Source organism: Tyto alba, unplaced genomic scaffold, assembly GCF_018691265.1.
Source record: "Tyto alba isolate M040663 unplaced genomic scaffold, T.alba_DEE_v4.0 Super-Scaffold_8, whole genome shotgun sequence".
Lineage (NCBI taxonomy): Eukaryota > Metazoa > Chordata > Aves > Strigiformes > Tytonidae > Tyto > Tyto alba.
Window position 1 is genome coordinate 980,247 of NW_024881329.1, and position 20,515 is coordinate 1,000,761.

The window sequence follows — 20,515 nt, forward strand, 5'->3', positions numbered from 1 at the left end:
CCAATTGGTTATTCTGTTTATTTCATAAATAGGTCTCTTTCTGATAGGCACTTGATAGTTTAAGGTAAATTACATCCATTTCTTTCAGAGATCATAATCTATTCGGTCACATTTCCTCCATTTGATAAGAAAATCTCATTATGCCATTTCTACAATGCTCAAAAGTGGTTTTCCCATTCCTATGCCATTTTACATTAGCTGTGACACGCTAGCAAAATGTTTCACTTTTTTTTCACTCTGTACTTCCCTTTCCTTTCCATTACTGGAATAAATCCCTTTCTTTCTGCTCCCCATGTCATGCATTTGCAACTTTTACGGAATACAGAGCACTACTCCCATGTTGCAAACAATTTCCATTTTGTTTATGTCCCACCGTTTGCTCCAAGAGTTGGCCCTTGAGGGCTATAAAAACCAGCAGCTGCAGGTCCCCACTGCTTTTGAGAATGACAAACATCAAGACTGTCCTGAATTTCCTTCTGTCTTTTGCTTTAAAGTGCATTTTCCTCCCTGTGAAAATCTCTTTGCACATGTCAGCAGGTGGCTAGGGTAGAAAGTTTGCCACTTAATGCTTCCAGTGATCATCAGTTCCTCGCAGATTTTTTTCACATGACAACCGATTCTTAAGGCGCATGGAGTAAGACCTAAATTTTTAGGGGTATTTCAGGGCAGTTTGCACGCTCAGTGTGAATGATGTAAGCACGGCTCCTGTTGAAGGTGTCGGGCTCTTTTCATGCTCCTCACTGCCCCTGAAACTGTGCGCTGCCGACCTTGTCTCTGGCCACAGGGATCTGGATCAATAGCTTGAGGGAAGGCGTAGGGTAAGAACCAGACCAACTGGAATGACAGAAGTTCCATCGTGACAGAAGGAAGAGCTTTTCCACTCTTGGGACAGTTGAGCAATAGGGGTATCCAGAGAGGTTTGAAGTCTCCATCCTTGGAGGTTTTCAGGACCCAGCTGGGTGAAGACCTGATCACCCTGGTCTGATCTCACAGAAGACCTGACTCTGAGCAGGCAGCTGGGCTCGCGACCTCTGGCTGTCATGGCCAGGCTGGACTTCTCTGCAGTTTGGTGCTTCTGTTTGCATTCCAGACCCAGCAAATTATCTTCCTTTATAGCCATATTAAATTACTTACCCTTGCTCTCACTGTATTCCTCAGCTGCAGAGGGTAAGAGCATCTTTATCATCAAGGAATTATTTATTCGGATAATCAGTTGGCACTCAGTAAACAATGCTATTTTCACTGTTCTTATGTGTAAAGATAAAGTAGGCTGTGCAAGTTCTTCAATGGCCAGGTAAGAGTTGCAAGACTGCACATAACTCTGGGTCACCTAGAACCTTGCAGCACCCGAATCCCAAATTTACACCACAATTTCCACTTGAGAAACGTTTCAGTGTTCACAATCATACACAGACTAACACAAGTACTGAGGCCCTACATCTCCTTTAGCAAGATTTCCAGAGTGATTTAAAACATGTTGCTTGTGTTTTTCTTATGAGCATTCCACTTTGGGATGTGCTGAACTTTAAAGCACCACCCTGCTAACCTTTCCCAGTTTGTCAGGTCAGCCTCTACGCAATGGCCTGATATAGTGGGGAGGAACAGTTATGTTTCTTAGGGACAGAGTGTGGGATAAACCACAAAAAGACCAATATTAAAATATTTTCATGTGATCAGTTTTCAAATTAAGGAAAGGCTTCATGCCAGAGCTTGAATCTGAGTCTCAGCAGGGCTTGGGATAATTGCTGAAATCTCTAGCTGTTTGTTTTCAGCGCACCTTGCTGAGTGACAGGCGAAACACTGAATCGCCCTGGCAAGTCTCGTATCCAAATTTGCGGATCTTGGACTTGACTTCTGTGCTCTTCAGCCGTATGTAGGCTTCAGTTCACACTCAAACAGATGGACTATTTCCTTTTCATTAGTTTATCCCTTTGGTTTTGATTGCTGACAGATCTGGGACCGCATTCGTGACCGGCTCATAGAAATTCCTGTTGAAAGTAACGGTGGGATAGAGTCATTTAAGACACTACATAGTTCTCCTGTAAATAAGTGATTTTAATAGCTACAAATCAAGTTACCCACAGTGCTGTTCGCCAGTACTTATTGAATTGTTGCCTGCTGGTGGCCAGGCTAAGTTGATTACGTGTCTGGAGACTGCCGCTTCCCTTGCGCGTGTTTTTAGCGAGGAAAAGCTCTGCTCAAGGTTCAGAAGTAGGCATGTGGAGTTTTTTTTTTTCACGCAGGGCCATCATCTCCTTTTCCTCTTGCTCTATTTATTGGCATTCCTGATGCGAAGCAGGGAGACCTTTGTCGGCAGCCACCGTGGCAGCGGCGGGGGCTTGCGTGGCCAGGGAGCCAGTGCCGGGGGCTGGGCGTGGGAGTGCAGCACGTGCGGCCCTGCCCACGCCGGTCACGGTCACGGTCGAGCTGGTGCTGACAAGCCTCGCTGAGGAAGTGCCACAGGACCCGCTGCAGCAGGGCTTGGGCAGGCCCTCCAGGAGCCACGGGGGCACGCTGGGGCAGCGAGTTCGTGTTAAACCCTGCGCTGAAAGGGGATTTTGTGAGATCCTCATTTCCGGTAGCTAGACTGCCGCTAGCTTGGGTTTGCCCGCAAGTGCTGCAGTCTGATCTCCAGTTGGGTTGCCCAGTTCACCCAGAAACGTGCAAAAAATGCCCATTTAGAACATGCATGGGAATAACATCAAGGTGATGTATCTTACTTGATCAAACAGGGCTTAAGTGAATTAAATAGCCTGTTGAATTTGTATATCAGATTGCTCTTGCCAGAAGAGTGCAGCCTGTGTTCACCTGCCTGTTTTGTACTTTAGGATCAACAAAACAGGTAGGTTGCCTGATGCCAACACAAGTATGTCAGTAATTTATTTTGTGTATGTTTTTCACTAGTCTGTATTCCAGAAGGCATAAGAAGTCAAGCCACAGTGACTTTTTGTTAACAATAGAAAAACAAGATACCTGATGCTACCCAAAGAATGCATCATAATGTAAACAACCAGTGTTATGAATATAAGTGGTGTAGCTTGGAGGATATAATAAACTCAGCAGCTTGCCTGTTTTCTCCTTACTCCTAGTCAGTTATGTCACCTAAATGTCACCTGCTGTACCAAGGCAGCTCAGAGAGACATCTGCATCGCTACCCCGCTTGCAAAGTGCAGCACTTCAGGCAATGTTGCCGAGTGTGCACGTATCACTTTTATTCACCCAGCTTACACTTTGATTTCTTTCTGCTCTTCATTTAGTTTTGTTCCACTGGGATAATACAGTAGCAGAGTTTAACACTAACCAGTACATTGTTGGTGATTAGTAATTTCAGAGCCATATACCAATGAGAAGGTATTTAGTGAAAGGGAATCATAGGCAGATGAGATAACATTGCTTGCCATTCTGAATTCTCAGCCTTGTGTTGCAGTCGTCAGTATTTTTCTGGATCATTTTCATTTTTAAAAATAGCATTTATACAGTATGAAGGCAGTTTCAGGATGAGGAATATATTGTTTGTACTTTAAAAATTAATATTAGAAGTTAATGGGTTTGATATTTTAGAGTATTTTTTTGTTAGTTTAAGAATAAATTGCACCCTTGCTCTCAGGAAAGATGCCATGAGAGTTAAAACTAAGAAAATTAGAAGTATGTTTTTACATTCAGATAGAATTATTTTGCCATCTTCGTTTTACAATTTGCTCTTCTTAACTCGGTCTTCCAGTCTCTATATAGAAGGCATTGGGGCTGTAAGAAAGAGCAAAATCAAATGGACAGTGGATTCTTAGCACCAAAGAATACTTACATATTGAATATAAAACTTAAAGGAGGGAAGAACCAGCAGAATTAGAAAAATATATTGCAAAAGTCTTGTTGGCAGAATTTTGCATCACTGCACATAGTATACTTTTATTTCAGTCTAGTAAGCAGTGCATTAGAGCTTAACACTCTGCAAGTTCCCAGGGGTAGATTATGCCAAAATACAATAAAATGTCTGAGATGGAGGATCAGGTTACAATAATGAAATAACCAGATGTGAAAATTGTATCGTCAGCCTGTCACTCTGCCTCTTTGAATCCTTTAATAGTTGGGGTTTTTTACCTGAACCAACCCTAAACGCATTCCCTGGAAAGCTTTTTCCTGAGAAAGTCTCTCCATTTCTCTTGAGCTAGTCTTCTTGACTCCTCAATCAAATCTTCTGCTTAATAGTAGTTTTTAAAACCCATTGGCTTTGTAATGCTTTGCAGTAGCCTTTGCCTGGGAACCCTTTGGCCTCTCGGGTTGAATCCGTGGCAAGGCTATTACCCACCGCTGTGCTGGGACTGAAGAGACTACTGAATCCTTCTTCTTCTTTGTTTTAACACTTTGGGGGAAGTCATTTCATCTCTCTGTGCTTCAGGTTTCTTGTCAGAAGCACGTAAGCGATTTTTTTAAATCTAGTTTTTAATTTTTTTCTGTGGGGGTTTTCTTAGTGCATGGATTATATCTGAGTAAGTCTTTGCTCACCAGCTAGTATAACAGCTGTGAATAATTAACAGAGATCCTAGAATCTTCTCTGTCAGGACTCCAAATTATTTAGCTGCCATACTTTATAAAGCTTGTTTGATGTGAGAAAGTACTCCCTGCAGGATGAGGATGGTGTGTTATAATTTGTACTACAACTTTTATGGATTATGGTGATTATTAAAAAATAAGGCTAACAAATTGCATGATGTGTTTTGAATTTTTAATATTTTCTAAAGAGCTTTGCAAAGACATGAAGTTAAATATTGTCAGTACAGCATGAAGATCAATATGTGTATTATAATCACTCCCAAATAGCATTAGATGTATATAATACTTCTACTAAAGCATGATTTATTAAAAAATGTTTTTGCCATAAACACTCTTGTTCTGTTTGGGGAAATGGCAAGAGCAACATGATGTCCTTTGTTTGCTTTTGTGATCCCACTCCTTTTTTTTATTTTATTTTTTGTTTTTAATGTTGATCCTTTGTGAGGAGCTGGAATGATGTTCTTCTGGACGCTGTTAAATCACCCTTGCCAGAGAGAGATTACTCAGAGGACTCATAAAAATATTTGCTGAGAACAGATTTTAATGTTTTAGCAGTGATCCTGTTTGTCTGAAACTGGTATTACCTCTACATGGTTGCATGTTATACTGGAAGATGCTCGCCAGCCATGAGTAAACTCTGCTAGTGGGAATGGGTAAAAGTTTGCTGTTGTAGCAAATATTTCCTGGAACTTGAGCTTACATACAAATTATTCTGTAGAATAATAGGTTCTAGACATACTTGTAGAAATAACCAAAAAGACACATGTTTAGAAAAAAGCATTAATCAAAGTAATAAAAAGAGAATACTCAAGTTTTCATTAATATAAAACTTGTACAATTGAATAGTAAACAATGGATCACATCCAGAAAATTAAAAGGGGAAGACAATGCTTAGCAAAACGTCTGTAGCATTTCTGGGGACCTCTGAACTCTAAAAGACAATGTTGTGACATGGGAAATTATGCTTTTGTTGTTTGACTCAAAATTACATGTTGAAGAAGTGTTACTTAGTGTGTATCCAATAAATCCATCGCTACTTGCCATTAAATAGGTAGAAAAAGATTTTGGGGGAGAGAAGCAAGAGCATGATGCAGCAATCAAAGGTCATGAATTGCTATACTCAAAATCATCCCTTACCTCTTCTGAATGTCACTCAGTTAATAGTCAATAAAGGTTGGGAATCAGACCAAAGAAAACAGTCACCCATCAAGCCAGTTTCTGTTGTTGTCTGTTTGGAAAGGTGCTCTATCAGAATTGTCAGAGAGGGGTTCCAAAAATTATATTTGGACAGCCATGTAGACAATACATATTTGTTGCAAAAATGCACAGGGCGAAATATTTTTGAAGTGAAATAATCTCATTCATTTCCTTAGAAGAGGTCCAGCATAGAACTGGCAGAAACAGGTAAGAAAAGCATGTAAAATTAGATACTTCGACTGGTAATTGTCAGAAGTTTCCTTTATTCTACTCCCAGGTCTGCAAAGTGATTCTTTATTCTGTTCCCATAGGTGCCTATCTACCTAATCTGAGAGAACTGAAGTTGAACAATAGCTTGCTTGTGTCTGTGAGGTAAGAAATGAATGATAACTGAAACAAACATAAAGAATAACAGCCCTCAATTTTATTTAAGTGATAAAATCTTCATTTGGGCTGCTTTCATTTCTCCCATTTCCCCATGCTGTGATAACGGATTAGGTCATGAATATGTGCTCCGCAACCACGTAAGCTTAAAACAGGACCTGAGCTGGGATAAATCAGTGTACTTGCAGTGGTGCCAGTGAATTAGCCTCAGCCTGCCACCAAGGAAGCTCCTGCCATGCTGAAGTCCATGGAAATTTGTTGTGTATTTGAAAGAAGCTAGAAATTTGCCTTTTACCTGTGTCTGGGCGCTTGGATTTCGGAGTGTTTCAGTCTCTGGGCTTTTACTGTGCACAGTAGCCTGTTCTACACAGGTCAGACCAGTTCCTCAGCTGATGAAAAGCACTTTGGTTTTATTGAAGTCAATGAAGTTGGGTTTATGAGAGCTGCTATGAAGACTGCGTGTCCCCGGCTTGCTGAGCTCCGTGAAATCATCACACGTTTTCTCCCAGAGAACTGGGGAGTCGGCAGGTCGGGAAGGTAGAAGGGAAAACCGTCACAATGTGGAGGCAGAGCTGTCTTCTGTCTCCTGTGCTGATATCTGTGCTACCCTTGGTAATTCATACATCATGAAAAAGTACAGTTCATATCAGTAACGGGCTGTGTAAAAGGCCATCTTTATGTTAAACAGGACAGCTCTCTGGCTTTGTATGATCATCTGCTAAACTTGCGGGGGGGAAAAAAAAATTTTGCTAATTCTTGTTAAAGGGAACATGTTCGCTGCTGGGAAATAGCAATAAGTTTGTCTCGGTCTCCTGAGTCATCACTAAAGCAGCTAATGAACTTCAGTTGTCATGTTTTGGTCTTATTTTCCCCTGTTCTGGTGATGAGATTAAGTATTTGCAGTGTAAATGGCTTTTTTCCACCTTCTGGTCCATAATATGGAAAAGTGGTGATTCTACATTGCTGCAATTATATTAATGGCAATCAACCACTGTCATAAGCATGAAATTGCTTCCTTATTGCAAAGGAGGAGTAAGTAGTCGGTGAAAAAAAATATATTTTTGACAATATCAAAAGGCAATTATATTGAAAAGAAAAAAAATTACAAAGAGTTTTTTTGTTTGGTCAAAAATCCATATTCTCTTCAAATGTGCCAGTGGAAAATGTTTTGACTGTTCAGTTGGTACTGAACACAGGATGCAGTTCAGGAAAACTAAACTGTTTCATTTATTTGACTTATGGCTTTAGTGGGCTTTTGCACATCCCTGTGCATTCTGAGACTCTAACTTCTGTCATGAAGTGTCAGCAAACCATTTTCTGCGACCTGACATCCTCCTGGTCCTTGGTGCAGGTAACGTTTGGTCTCAAGTTTTGATTTGACCAACTATAACATAAATATGTTTTGGCTTGGATATCAAGTCTAACACTGTGACACTTCCCAAGCACATAAACCCCAGGAGAAGCTAGCTACTCCTCCTTTAAGTAAGTGTGCATTCAGTGTGCCAGTTAAATGCACTTGTCAGGGAACAGGTAAAGGAAGAAGACTCTGTTAGCTCTCCGAGACCAGAACTCAGTATAGTGCAGCAGTAGCTTTCCTTTATTAATTCCCATCTTTGACAATCTGCCGTTGATAAACACAGACCACTTAAGGCACAGCCCATGCAAGCACAGCCTGGGCACTTGAACTTTATTTTTGGATGTCTGCATCATGTCAATTTAATGCCCATTAAAGCAACATCGCTGTCACAGCAGTAAGCAATGTCTGCGATAGCTAATGTAACATAGCTGCTTCCATGCTAGCAGGCTACTGCCATTTACTCAAAAATATTTAGAAATCTTATTTCTGATTTAAACTTATTGAATTCTGTCCAAAAAGTGATTATTTTATTGTATGCAACCAAACCCTTGCAACTGCGGTTTTTGAGGATGATAGAAAAAATGTGCTTCCTTCTCACTGAAAGTAATTCCCAGAGACTTTCTGAGCCATAAGGTCAGAATCGTCGCATTTGTAATTTGAAAATGGGCAGCAGATAACAGAAAATGTCTCATAAGGACAGACTGGAAAATTGGTTTGTTTCCTGAAAAGAAGGTAAGGACAGAAAAGCAGGCAAAAGATAGACAGTGTCTCATACATACTTGGGATGTTAAAAGCAGACATTCTTTTCATGCTATATTATGTGAAAAAAATGTATTATGGTGAATCACTACGAACAAGACTGTCAGTGTGTATGCATGAGTGGGTAATAAGATGGGAAACCTGCTTTTTGCCACTTTGTTTTTGTTTCGTTATGTCTTGCAGGGTAGAATTTCCTAGTTATTTTAGGATGAAATTAAATTAAAAACATATTTCTTCAGTTTGAAAATGGGAGAAGAATTCTCTTGATCGTAAACTGCATATAGGGAGATGTCAAAATAAGGATTTATGATCCTGACTTCCATTACTGATTTTTCTGGAAACATTTACTCCTGTCAACCTCACATAGGAACTTAAGTTATGAGGATGCTGAGGTGTATGTTGTTCGCTGTTCAATAGAAATCAAAAGAGGGATGTTCTGGCAGTTGAGGAATCAGGGTACTCATGTATAACAATTTCCTATGGGAGAGCAAGGCTTGCTAGGTTGGTGAGTTTGGATATTGGCTTTTCCTGGTAGTTCCTGAAGGAGTTCTGATTCCTTTGATGGGGAATGTGGTTGAGCTACTTTAGTTGTAAATTCATGGTGCCTCCCCAGGTCTCCGAAAGCTTGCATTACCTTTGAATACTTGAAACTTTTAAAGGCTGTATGTAAGTGCAGGATTTCATTATCAACCAATTAATTTAACTCATAAGGAAATTATGTCCAAGTTTATTTGTAGACAATCCATCTCGGCAGTTGAAAGGGAATTTCTTTTTTGGCTATATCTGGGGTTTAGTTTTCTACTGGCCCTTTGCTAAAGGGGAACAGCTCTGGAAAATCCAGTGCATTGTGGAAAGAAGTTAGTTCAGATTGTTGTTATTTTTCTAAATCACACTAATTTTTATAAGGTCCTTGTTTGGTGACCTTCACCCATCTGCTAGCAGCTAAGGAATTCTAGATTTATGAACTGATAATTGAGGATGAAACGTGGAGCCTATTCTGAAGAGTGCCTGTTAAAAACTGCCTTTTTTTTGTCCTTTGTGATGACACACGGTTCTTGTCTTTGTAATGTTTCTAGTAAAAAAACTATTTCAAGGCCAATGAATTACTACTACTGCTTTGGCATGTACTGTATGTATTTTTTTTTATCAGATTGCTTTTATTCTCAATTCAGGGATGAATGAAAAGATCTGTTTAAAAATGTTACACAGATATCTTTATGAAAGGACTTTTAAATCAGATAGGGGAATCTCAGGAACTGGTTCCCATAAATTTATAGCAGAAGCTGTTTTACCAGCTGAAGTTCATTTCCTCCCATTCATCTCTACCCATTGTAGCCAGCAGAAGACTGGTCTGCTCCCAGGGCTACTTAAGCAACTGCTTGTAACAGAGAGAGGTTATTACATTTTAAGTGAGATGAAATGCCGAAACTGCAGAGTATGGGGGCAAAAGTAAGTATGAGGGATATAGGGAAAGGAAGGCAGATTTCCTTCATCCAGAGAGAGTTAACATTTCTTTGCTGCAGACTGCATTGCATGCAGTTCTCCAATTGCTCTTGCCCTACTGCAAAAGAATCCCCCAGAACAAGAGGACAGTAATCCTGGTCGATTTGGGTCAGTAAAGACATTGTGGGAGAGTGGAAATGAGACCTCTGTCCTGAAGGTTTAAATGGACAAGGTGCAGAGTACATTCAAATTCAACAACTCTCATGCTTTTATGAGTCTTAGGATGGGGCTGGTTGGTTGGTTTTTGTTTTATACACCAGCTCCCGGGGACAAGACTGGATACACGGGAATCCCTGTATTCACTTCTTGAAAAGTTTCAAGCCCTCTTGACTGTGAAATAATAACTGAAAATGTGAGCCAAGTGATTTGAGTAAGGATTTTACTGGTCATTTCATGACTTTAAGAAACCAGAGCCAAACTAATTCTTTCTTAATTGAGGGCGAAGGTTTTAAACCAATGTTTAAAAACATTTTTGAGACTTGATTCAGGATCTGTAGGAATTTGAACTTAGCAATATTACTTCTTGGTACTTTTACAACAAAGAGTTTAATCAAATGCTCACCTCTTAAAGTCACAAGTTTCACTTCAGTGGAATTGCTCGCAAGCTGAAAATTGAACATTAGTCCAAGTGCTTTGCTGGATCTGGGCCAAGTTACACCATCTTGTATAAGACTGAGCTGTGACACGGCTCAGCCCAAAATTTCATGTATTGCTGATAGTGTGTGTCAAGGCACCCACTGTTTTCTGGATAGTTTTCTCTCAAACAGAGGAAATTCAGAAGTTCCCCTAAATTTGTTTTTTCCCTTGTCATTTGTACTTACTCCGTTCCTTGCTCTTTTCTTTTTCTCCAGTCGGCTTTTCCTTTTCCCCGTTGTTTCTAATTTTTTGCAATTACTGCATTACTATGTCTGATGCAGGTAGCGTAGGTACTACATGCAAATACAGTGAGTTTTGTGCAACAAGGATTAGCATAGGTAAAATCCAAACATATTTTCTAAAACCAATTCAGTTACTTAGTTTGCATTAAAGGTGCAAATGTTTGTCAATAGATGAGTTATTTCCATTACAGTACATCAAATCACAGAATGGTTTGGGTTGGAAGGGACCTTAAAGCCCCCCCAGTGGTACCCCCTGCCCCGGGCAGGGCCCCCTTCCCCCAGCCCAGGGGGCTCCCAGCCCCGTCCAACCTGGCCTGGAACCCTTCCAGGGAGGGGGCAGCCACAGCTGCTCTGGGCACCCGGGGCCAGCGCCTCACCCCCTGCACAGGGAACAATTTCTTACAGTAGTTGCTTACAGTGTTTAATTGAGGGATCGGGGTGCTCTCGCTGCAGGTTGTACCTACACATGCAGTCAGGGAACCACTGCTCTGGTTTGGTCTGGGTGAATCTCTTCATGTCCATATTTCAGCACCCAGAGCATCACTGCTTAACATTTGCTTTTCTTGATGGGGAAAGCATTTAATTTCAAATGCAAACAAGTTTCTTTAAGAAGTGTTTCTGTTGTTTCTTTTGTGTAGCCAGCCTGAAAGTCCTTTGGCAGTTACGATTGCTATGAAATCTATCTTAAGAACATGTTCTTTGAGGACTTTGGGTGCTTGCCAGGATCTAGAAAAGCATTTGATTTGAATCTTAATCTCTGTATTAATGAGTCTTTTCTGTATTAATGCCTGCAGATCCCTGGGAATCTTACAAACCTTGGCAAAATTGCTGTGACTTCAGGTTTTATTTAGCATTGACAGCTCTGAGGACACTCATTGATAAAAAGTAATGATCTGGGACAGAAATACATCTACTTTTAGTTGAGTGCATTATTTTCAGTAAAGCACAATCAGCCTGTCTGCCTTAGGCCCTAGGGAAATCTGATTGCTTTGACCATTTATCTGTTCTGGGTGGACCCCTCTGAGATGCCTAGTGCTCCCTTGACTAGGGAGGTAATGTAATGCTTCTGCCTTTTCTTGGTCAGGTCAGGTGCCCAAGGTAGAGAGTGTGAATGTCTTTATGTCCTTAGATATCAGGGAGTCTGATGGGCTGACTCACCAGCAAGGGAAGCTGGATTTGTTTTCTCTACAAATGCACCATTGCAGTTCTGGAGCTCAGGCTCCATTCTGCAGCAAGCACAGAGGACATCAGAACAAGTGTCTTTCCATGGTTCTTGCCTTCAGCACTATTTCTGTGCAGCCTTCCCTAGCTGAAGCTCCCCTGCCACCTATTTCAGGCTGTCAGGTACAGAGCGTATCTGGAAGGAACAGGGTTATGAGACAGATCCTACTGTTGCAGCTCCAAGTTTGCAAGTCTCCTGGTCATGACAGGGTCAGTGGGGAGGGTCTAGAACCGAGAGAATCTGCTCTCGTTGTCACCTGAGCAGTTCCATGGAGGTAGGTTTCTTCCTGCAGGGGCACGGCTATCATGTTTCTATCTTGTGATCCAAGCTGCAGTACAGTGCAGGGCATGGAAGCTGTAAGAGGATCATCGGAGACCACAACACTTTTTGCAGTGTGAACGTGGCTAGTGAAATAGAAAAGTAGATAATGCATGCAGCAAGTCTGCCTGTAATCACCTGCAAGATAAGGTCAGCCCATCTTTTAATAAATAATTATGCCCCTTCTCTGCCCAACATCTGAATAGACACACCACTTTGAATATATTTGGTAAAAAATGGCCTTTCAGGATGTTTTCTCATGCCATGCACCTATCCAAGCTGAGAGTTCAGCTTCTCTTTACTGCTGCCTCAGCCACTACCTTGCTAACGTAGCTCTCTTGAATATTTAAGCAGTAAAAACTTCTGCTGGAGACTGGGCTTGTTGACATGAAGCCTTCAGACCTTTTCCATGTATAATTTTCCCTGGGGTCCAGCTTTTCTGGGCGTTGTTCAGCCAGGAGATGCGGCTCATCTCCAAGGGAGCACTCCCTGAGCTGCAGATGTTCAGACAGCGCAGTGTGTTTCAGGGGGTCAGGGGACTAGAGTGGAGGTGGTGGACGCTTCTCAGCTTTTCCCTTCTTGTGAGAAGGTCTGAGGATAGAGGCATCCTGCCTGCCTTCTCTGGCATCTGAGGGTAGACTGATCCCATGGGAAGAATCCAGCCCTTGCTCTTTTAAGATAAGCGAGCAAAAACAACTGTATGCATCCACACACGCAAAAGCCACATCTCTGTACACCGTTTCTCCTTTACTTCCCTTCATCAAGAAAACCTGTAGATAAAAGTTTTTGTCATTTCCAGAGGGAACCTCCGAAATTCTAAATTAATCAGTGTTTTGGTCTTACAAATCCTGTTCGCGTACAAGTAGTAATTACTTAAGATGCACCAATTGCTTTTAGTGAATGAGGAGCATTTTAGGGGTTCACGAGCTCACCTGATTCCAGTCGCTGGGATTAACGGGGCAGCTTTACTCTTTGAGCCAGCTGGAGATAGCAGTGGCAACGACTGGAGGCTTTGGGGCTGACTAGCTTTTGGCTAGCCTAGGCTGTGGCAAGACTAGGCTTTGTGGCTGAGCCACCGGACCAGGGCTTCAAAAATACAACTCAGTTCCTGGGTTAACTGTTGTTTCTACAGCATCCTGGGTTAGCTGTAGAAATTTGCTATATTTTCAGTCTCAGCTGTTTACTTTATATATTCCTCTGGGGCAGGCACAGTCTTATGAGTGAGTTATGTACAAGGGATATATTTGCCTAATGGGATCATGATCTCACTTATGTGCTCCGGATGGCTACTATAATATGATAAGTAAAAACATTGGTAATAACTAGCTGATTTCTGCCAGCAAATACGTACTTCCATGCCTGGCTATTAGGGTTTGCAGCTGCTCTGTTTCAGCTGTCAATGTCAGAGATCACTTAGGAAAATTTACACCTAAATGTTCATTTTAGTCAGTGATGAGAAAGAATGCTTATAATCATCATCTGAGAAAACCCAAAGAACTGGGTTGGGAAGCAGTAGTAATTAGCCCATTGCCAGTGGAGCTATCCGGCTGTGGAAGGGTTATCTTCATGGAAATAGGTAGGAAAATAATCTTAGCATTAGTTTAATGGGTTGTAGGTTGTTTTGATTCTCTCCTACAAGACACTTGCTTTTCTGCAGCCTGGGTTTTTTTGTTTTTTGTTTTTTTTTTTTTTTTGGTTGGTTGGTTGGGTGGGTTTTTTTATTGAAAATAATTATATTCAGTGGGAAATTATGTTCTTGGAATGCAAGGTAAGTGCTGATTTTAAAAAAGGGAGGGAGTCAAGTTGGAGGGGAAATTAAGCTGTGTGGTTGTATTCATCAGTTGGTAACTGCCAAGCAATGTGAATAAACAATGAAGAAATAAATAGAATTTCAGTGTACAATCAGGTTTTATAATCTAATTTCTATAAAATATTCTCCACGCTCCAACTCCCCAGTTGATTGAGTTGTTCATATTTTCTGCGCACACATGACTGCACACAAAGGATCTATTGCTACTTTTCCCCTAAAATAAATGCACACTTCTTTTTCTCTAGATTTCTTTCTGATTTGCTGTTTGGCAAAGTTTTATCCTTCTGTCCTGACATCTTCACAGGGCGCACCGGGTCTCCCAGGGGTGGATCAATACCTGCAAAAAGAAACACAGAAATGCTGTTGTGTATTAGGAGGTGAGGTCCATGATTCCATCAGCAGGTGTGATGTGTGCGCATTCTTCACCCTTTGCCTTAAGTCACACCGTACGCTCTTCTCCCGGAGGTGAGAACCTGAACACAAAGGTGTGATACCGCAACCTGCCACCCCCTTTTGGTAACAGAAGTTTTATGAAAGGTTGCGTGTTTGAAACACCATTGGTGGCATCTCCTGGTTTGAACTTCATCAGCCTCACAGTCCTACCACTCCACTTTCTACTGCTTCATGTCACCGTAGGCAAGAACTTACAGAGTTTTGGTTTACTCTGCTTATTGTTGTTCAGTTTATCTCGCTCTTGTTTATAATTATAATAATTACCCCTATTCAGTTCCCACAGGCTTTTTTTTTTAAGTTCTTGCTCTCAGCAGCCCAAGGTAAACCCAGTTGTAAAATGTGACATAAGAACATAAGAAAGAAAAAAGAAGTTTTATTGCCACATAATACATTTTGGCCCTATAAATAGTAGGAATAAGTAGCATACATTTTATCCTTTATAAAATAAACACATTAAAATACGGTTGGTAAATCATACTGGAGGATTTTGAAAATATTTGAAAATGTGCTTATTTGTATAATGAGCCTTATTTTCTCACTCTTATGTGTCTAAACAATACAGCCACCATTGTCAAAAGGACCTTCTGTAAGGTTCACCTATGTGAATAAACAAATTCTGTATGTTTTGAGTATTTGCTCTAATCTGCAATATGCAATGATTCTTCCGACTACTTTAAGGTAAAAGTGCAGTTTTTTTCTGAGTGGCTTGGGGTTTTTTGTTTTCAAGAATCTCATTATTTTTTCTTGAATAATTTAGGTTAACTGGTATTTACTTTTAAACTCACAAAGCATTATAATTAGAGAGAGCCATCTCTCTCAACCCTATACACTCATTAATATTACATATCACTCATACCCATCTTCTCTGAGATTTTTCTTTTCCATTCTCAAGCTAACTTAGTGGTGCAGAAGAAACATTAGTCTCAACGTAGTTTGAAAGAAAACTGTATATCTGTCTGTGTCTTGTGAAATAGTTATTTCATTTCCTACCATCTGTACTTAGCAGTAAAACCAGTTTGTCTGTACTATTTATTTAGGTAAGCTTATGTAAAAATTGATAGATATGTCAATTTGGAAACCTTTTTTTTTTTTCACTGGAGAGATACTGACAACCACTGGAATTCATGGTGTGGGCGTCCACTTTTGAATCATGTGGCAGGTCGAGGGTTACATGACTCTTCTGCACCTGTTTTGGGGAATATTTTGCCTTACTTCACAGCCAATAGCCAGCCAGCTCAGTTAATAGAATCACTTTTCTCAAGATCAACGTAGATCATAGCCAATGAAGGGTTTTATTCCAAATCATCAACTAGTTGGAAGTCTACATGGTGTGTGTTTCTCTTGCACAAAGGCTGTGTATCATTTTGGTGAGGCTGTTGGTAGTCTGTAAAGGAACTATTGCCATTCCTGCAATTCCAAAAAGTTATTCCTGCAAAGGAACCACTGCAGGTTAGTCTATGAAGGAACTGTTACTTTTGCATGGCAGCTACCATTGCCTTCAAAGCTAGGTCAAGATGGGTGGGAGAATTCTGTGTGAGCTCCTCTGAAATTGTTTGGGCAGGCCTTTTGAGATGTGTGTTGGCAGGAGGGTGCTGGGGAGCTACAACAATTAGTCTGCTCACATGTCATTAGGTCTCTCCATTGGCCAGTGGAGCTGATCGGTGATATCTCTGGCATCTGAGAGCCCTTGTGAGGGTTTGCACTTCTGCCGTAAAGCTCATCTCCATGACCGAGGACACATTGAAACACCTACTGCTAGATGCCCCTGGGGTGGAAATTTGAAAGAAATCAAGGATGTGGTGTAGAATTTACTAAACATCCAGTTAGCACACCTGCACCAGATTTGGGATGTCTATTGGTGTAATGTGAAATAAATGCTGAGATTCTGTCTTGTAGTAACACCCTGAGTATGAAAATCTATAAGGTCTCATCTGCCTCAGTAGTGAGGTCGATGGGCTCTGAGGTCCCCCAAGCTTCTCTTCTGCATTTTGTTTGCTTGTTGCAAAAGAACGTCTGGAGGCCAGTACAAGCAGAGAAAATCTCCCTTGAAGCTATCATTTAAGGAAAAAGTCTTCACTCGGGACATATGGAGACGAATCTGTCATGCCAAATCTAGGGTGAACATTAGAGGCTGAGAGAGAAAAGAAATTTGGAGAAAAACAACTGGCATTTGCCAGCCATTCACAGGCCCAAGTTGTACCTCTATCTGTTCCTTGCCAGCTTCTGTATTTCTTGTTTTCTTATTGAATATATGCTCAGATTAAAAAAAAAAAAAAAAAAAAAAAAAAAAAAAAGGCAAGGAAGGGAAAGGTACAAAGAAAAATGACCATCAGCCACAGGAGGAAAACATTAGTGTCATACGAATGTGCCAGATATAAAAAATCTCAAGAACCTGCACTCCTGCCACTGTACATTCAGGCTAAATCACTTTAAATTACATTTTCTCTCTAGGTTTTCATATCAACCCATTTCTGCAGTACCTCAAGGATTTTTTTTTTCCAGTGGAAACTCTATAGCCATTACCATGACAAAACTTGAATAGCAACTCACAGCTGATCCAATTGTTTAGTTCTGTGTGGTCAATTAATCTAGAATTCCAGTTTTTCTGGTATTCAGGAGAAGTGGTTTGGGGGCTTTACTTGTGGTGTGTGTCTTAACACCACTGAATCTGTCCGCTGATTTGGATCTTTTACAGAATATTCCTTCTGCTTACCCTGCAGCATTGAAAGTTTCAAGTGTTGATTTTGAAGGATGAGATCTATATTAAATCAAAGTTGCAATATATCTGTCTCACTCTGCCAAAGCTTGGACCCGGAACATACTGTGAAACAGGCACACGACATGTGGGAGACTGAAAAGTTATTCATGCAGGAAATTTTAAAGCACTGTGGGATTCATTCCTTCAATGTAAATAACTCATTCTGTAACCACAGTTTCATTATTCTTTATATTTTAATATGTAAACTTTCAACAATGAGAACAAATGATTGCCAAAGCTATAGGAACTGTCAGTAGCTGTGGGGCTAAATTAAGGGGCAATGGATATGTGGGTGTGAGAGCTTTATTTACTCTGTGTCTCCACTTTATCTTATTTGAAAATTCACTTGCTCTTGTGGAAGATGTAACGCACCCAGTGGGACGCAGCATGACGTGTTGGGTTTCTACAGCATCTCTGGGGCACAGCTTCATGCCGAGGGTGGGAGCTGGAGTGGGGTGGAAAAAAAAAAAAATCAAGGGCAGGGCTGGGCCCCCAGAACCGCACTTTGGCAACCCCTACTCCTTTCAAATTGTGGGAGCTGAGTGAAAGCAACTGATCTTTCATTGTTAAAACACTGCCAGTAACTAAGCTGACAAGCAGTTTTAATGATCGAAAGGCAATTAACACAACCTTACGTTATCCTTCCCACGCACACCGTATATTCATGTGTTAGGGAATTGCTGTTCCTGACTCTTGAGTACATCAGCACTGATCAAGCCTATTATTCTGCTCTAGGTTTTTTGACCGCAACTAAAAATGGGACGACTTGAAACTAAAGCTGCATTTTGTGTGTATTAACTTTAACAGAAATAAGCGTCTGGGTTAACTTAAGCACAATTATGATTAGTTACAGAAGCGTGTGCATCAGCACTCAATTTCATTTGCAAATACCTCTCACCTGTTGGTCTCAGCAAGCACTTTTGGTTTAAATGAGGTATAATCCAACATGGAAAATAAAATGCTTACCAAGTAGCATAGCACTTAGTCTAATATTGCAGTCACTACAGTGAGTTCAATGAGAAGCAACAATGACAAGTGAAAACGGTGTGAGTCAGGAATGGCCCAGGGATGTATCTCATTGGGGTTGGGTTCTTCTGCTGGTATCATCTCCTGTATCCAGACGCTGTCCTTGCCTGCAGGCACTGCAGGGGGAGATCCCGGCCCCCCTGAAGGCAGGGGGAGGTTTGGCACTGGTGTTAGTGAAACAAGGATCCTTATGCAGTGTCTTGGGTTGAAGCATTGGTCACAGACATGCCCGTGGCAGAGCCCAAGTACTCTACCAGGGCCACCAGCATGGTTTCTGGCCAGTCCTGGACGACAACCAAACCGCCTTGATGGTTCATGGTTTTGACTGCTGTAGCCAGGTAGTTTCCTGTCCTTGTTTTCAACCTTTTGCTTTAGAGAAAGTGCTGGCCAAAAGCACGTGGCTCCTTGTTAATTGCAATTTGCTTTAGCAAGCCCATGAAAGCTGTGGCGGCTGGCTCTCACTTTGGCATAATGAAGCTGAGAAGGCAGAGTCATGGGCTGGACAAAGTGTGAAACCCTGAATGCTCTCCCTGATGTCCCCTTGTGCAGAACCTGGGGAGTTGCATTTCCTCCCCAGTGATCTATTTTGCTGTCAGAGAAGTGTGTGGCACAGATCCATAGCTAAAAAAAAACAATATGCCAGACCTTTGCCCCTTTCCAAACTTGAAACATAACACAAAAGCACCCAAGCAACTAAAAAAAAAAAAAAAACCAACCAAAACCCACAAAAAACTAAAAAGGCCTGGAATAAAATAGTGAAATCCTTTTGTTGGGAGAAATATTGCCAGTGGCTGCAGCCCATTTGGAAAACAGCTTCTTATTCCTGCAAAGGTTGTCTCAAAAAAATGGGGCTACAGAGACACCCTACTGCAAAGACCTCTGGCAACAATAACTTTTTGTTCACAAAGAAATTCTTCATTTGCATGTAAAAGGGAGTTACGAAAACAGAATTTCATAGACACGGTTGTTATTTAAAAAGACCTTTGGTAGATGCATGCTTCCTGTTTAGCCTGAAACATGCTTGCCTTCCTCTCATGTGTTTAAACTTGCGAGTTGAGAATTGCCTAGCAAAGTCGCTTTTTGCTTAGTTTTTGAAGTCTCCAACAATGTGTCTCAACAGGGTTAGGAAGCCTTACTGTGAAAAAGCTGCTCAGTTCAGAAGGAAGAATGAGGTCAGGATATCAGGTGTTACATTTCAGCCTAAAAGTGGGCTTCTGGCAGCAACAGGTGGGACATGTTGCTTGTTACCTTGCACCTTGGGCAGTGGTTCACACTTGTGCAAGATGCTAAAGGCAGCCTGCGTGCCATGGGGCTGTGAGGTGCAAGGCAGAGAGAGACCCAAACCAACGGTTTGCAGCACAGTGCTGCTTGAATTTGGAAGAGTATGAACAAAACTAGCCAAGACTGCAATACTGCAAAGCAGGTCAGGTCTTCACATTCCTATGGCACGGGTTGGACTGTGAAGGGACATAAAGATGTGGCCTCAGCGCTGCTGGCAGAGTTGGGGACTGTGTCCTGGCTTTGCTCAAGTACAAGTAGCACATGCATGCAATCAGTTTTACAATTTTGAATACTTTACAGCTATTTGAGAGTACAATGAAACTTCTATGTAAGCCTCCTAATAGAACATATGTTACTGATTTAAATAGCATTCCGGCTTTAAAAGTTTTTGCTTCTGATGTCAGAATTATCTGTACTACCAAACCATTGTTCGCTGACATATGGACTGGATCATTGTTATCACAGCGCAGCTTGATAAATTCAACTTGATTTTTGTAGATCAGAGACGAGATTATTTTTTATTTCCTTTATTTTGTTAAGACTGTAGTTTGGTCACTCCTTCAAAATGTAAATTTCTCCTATTACCAGTGCACTAATTTTCAGAGAGACCTTTACAAATAAATAATATCCACATCAATGGCTATTTTAGATGTATTGCTACTGAAGATTTATTCAACAGATGCATGTATGCTTTGAGATACTGTCTGCAAGTTCAGTGGATTTAGTGCTTTTTTTCTAGGTGAATGATCCAAAACCAGTTTCCAAAAGAAATGATGGTTTTCATGCTGATTAATGTGTGCAGGGTTGTGCTGTTGTGTTTACTGGGTAGCTTGAGCTCAGTGGAGCTATTCAAGATTTATTGTGGTGAAACCAAGAGCAGGATTTGGCGCTCTGTCCAGTAAAATTTTGGCTGGAGTGAATCAATCCCTGTAGAACAAGGATGTTGGATTAATGGAAGAACGCTTTATTTCTCAAACTTGCTATTAGGTGTTGTAAGCCAAATTGTTCCTTGCCCCTG

The 20,515-nt window shown here is 41.1% G+C and overlaps 1 protein-coding gene across 9 annotated transcripts in view; it reads left to right on the forward strand.

Moving 5' to 3' along the window:
• Positions 1-20,515, forward strand: part of LRRC56 (leucine rich repeat containing 56) — a 66,352-nt gene that overhangs the window by 24,140 nt on the left and 21,697 nt on the right. For all 9 annotated transcript variants that reach the window (XR_004408671.2, XM_033003474.2, XM_033003471.2 and 6 more), the window contains one exon: positions 6,060-6,120. Coding sequence is in view for 7 of the 9 variants with exons in the window: in XM_033003474.2 (XP_032859365.1) it covers positions 6,060-6,120 (61 nt within the window). In the remaining 2 variants the exon portion in view is untranslated. The remainder of the gene's footprint in view (positions 1-6,059; positions 6,121-20,515) is intronic.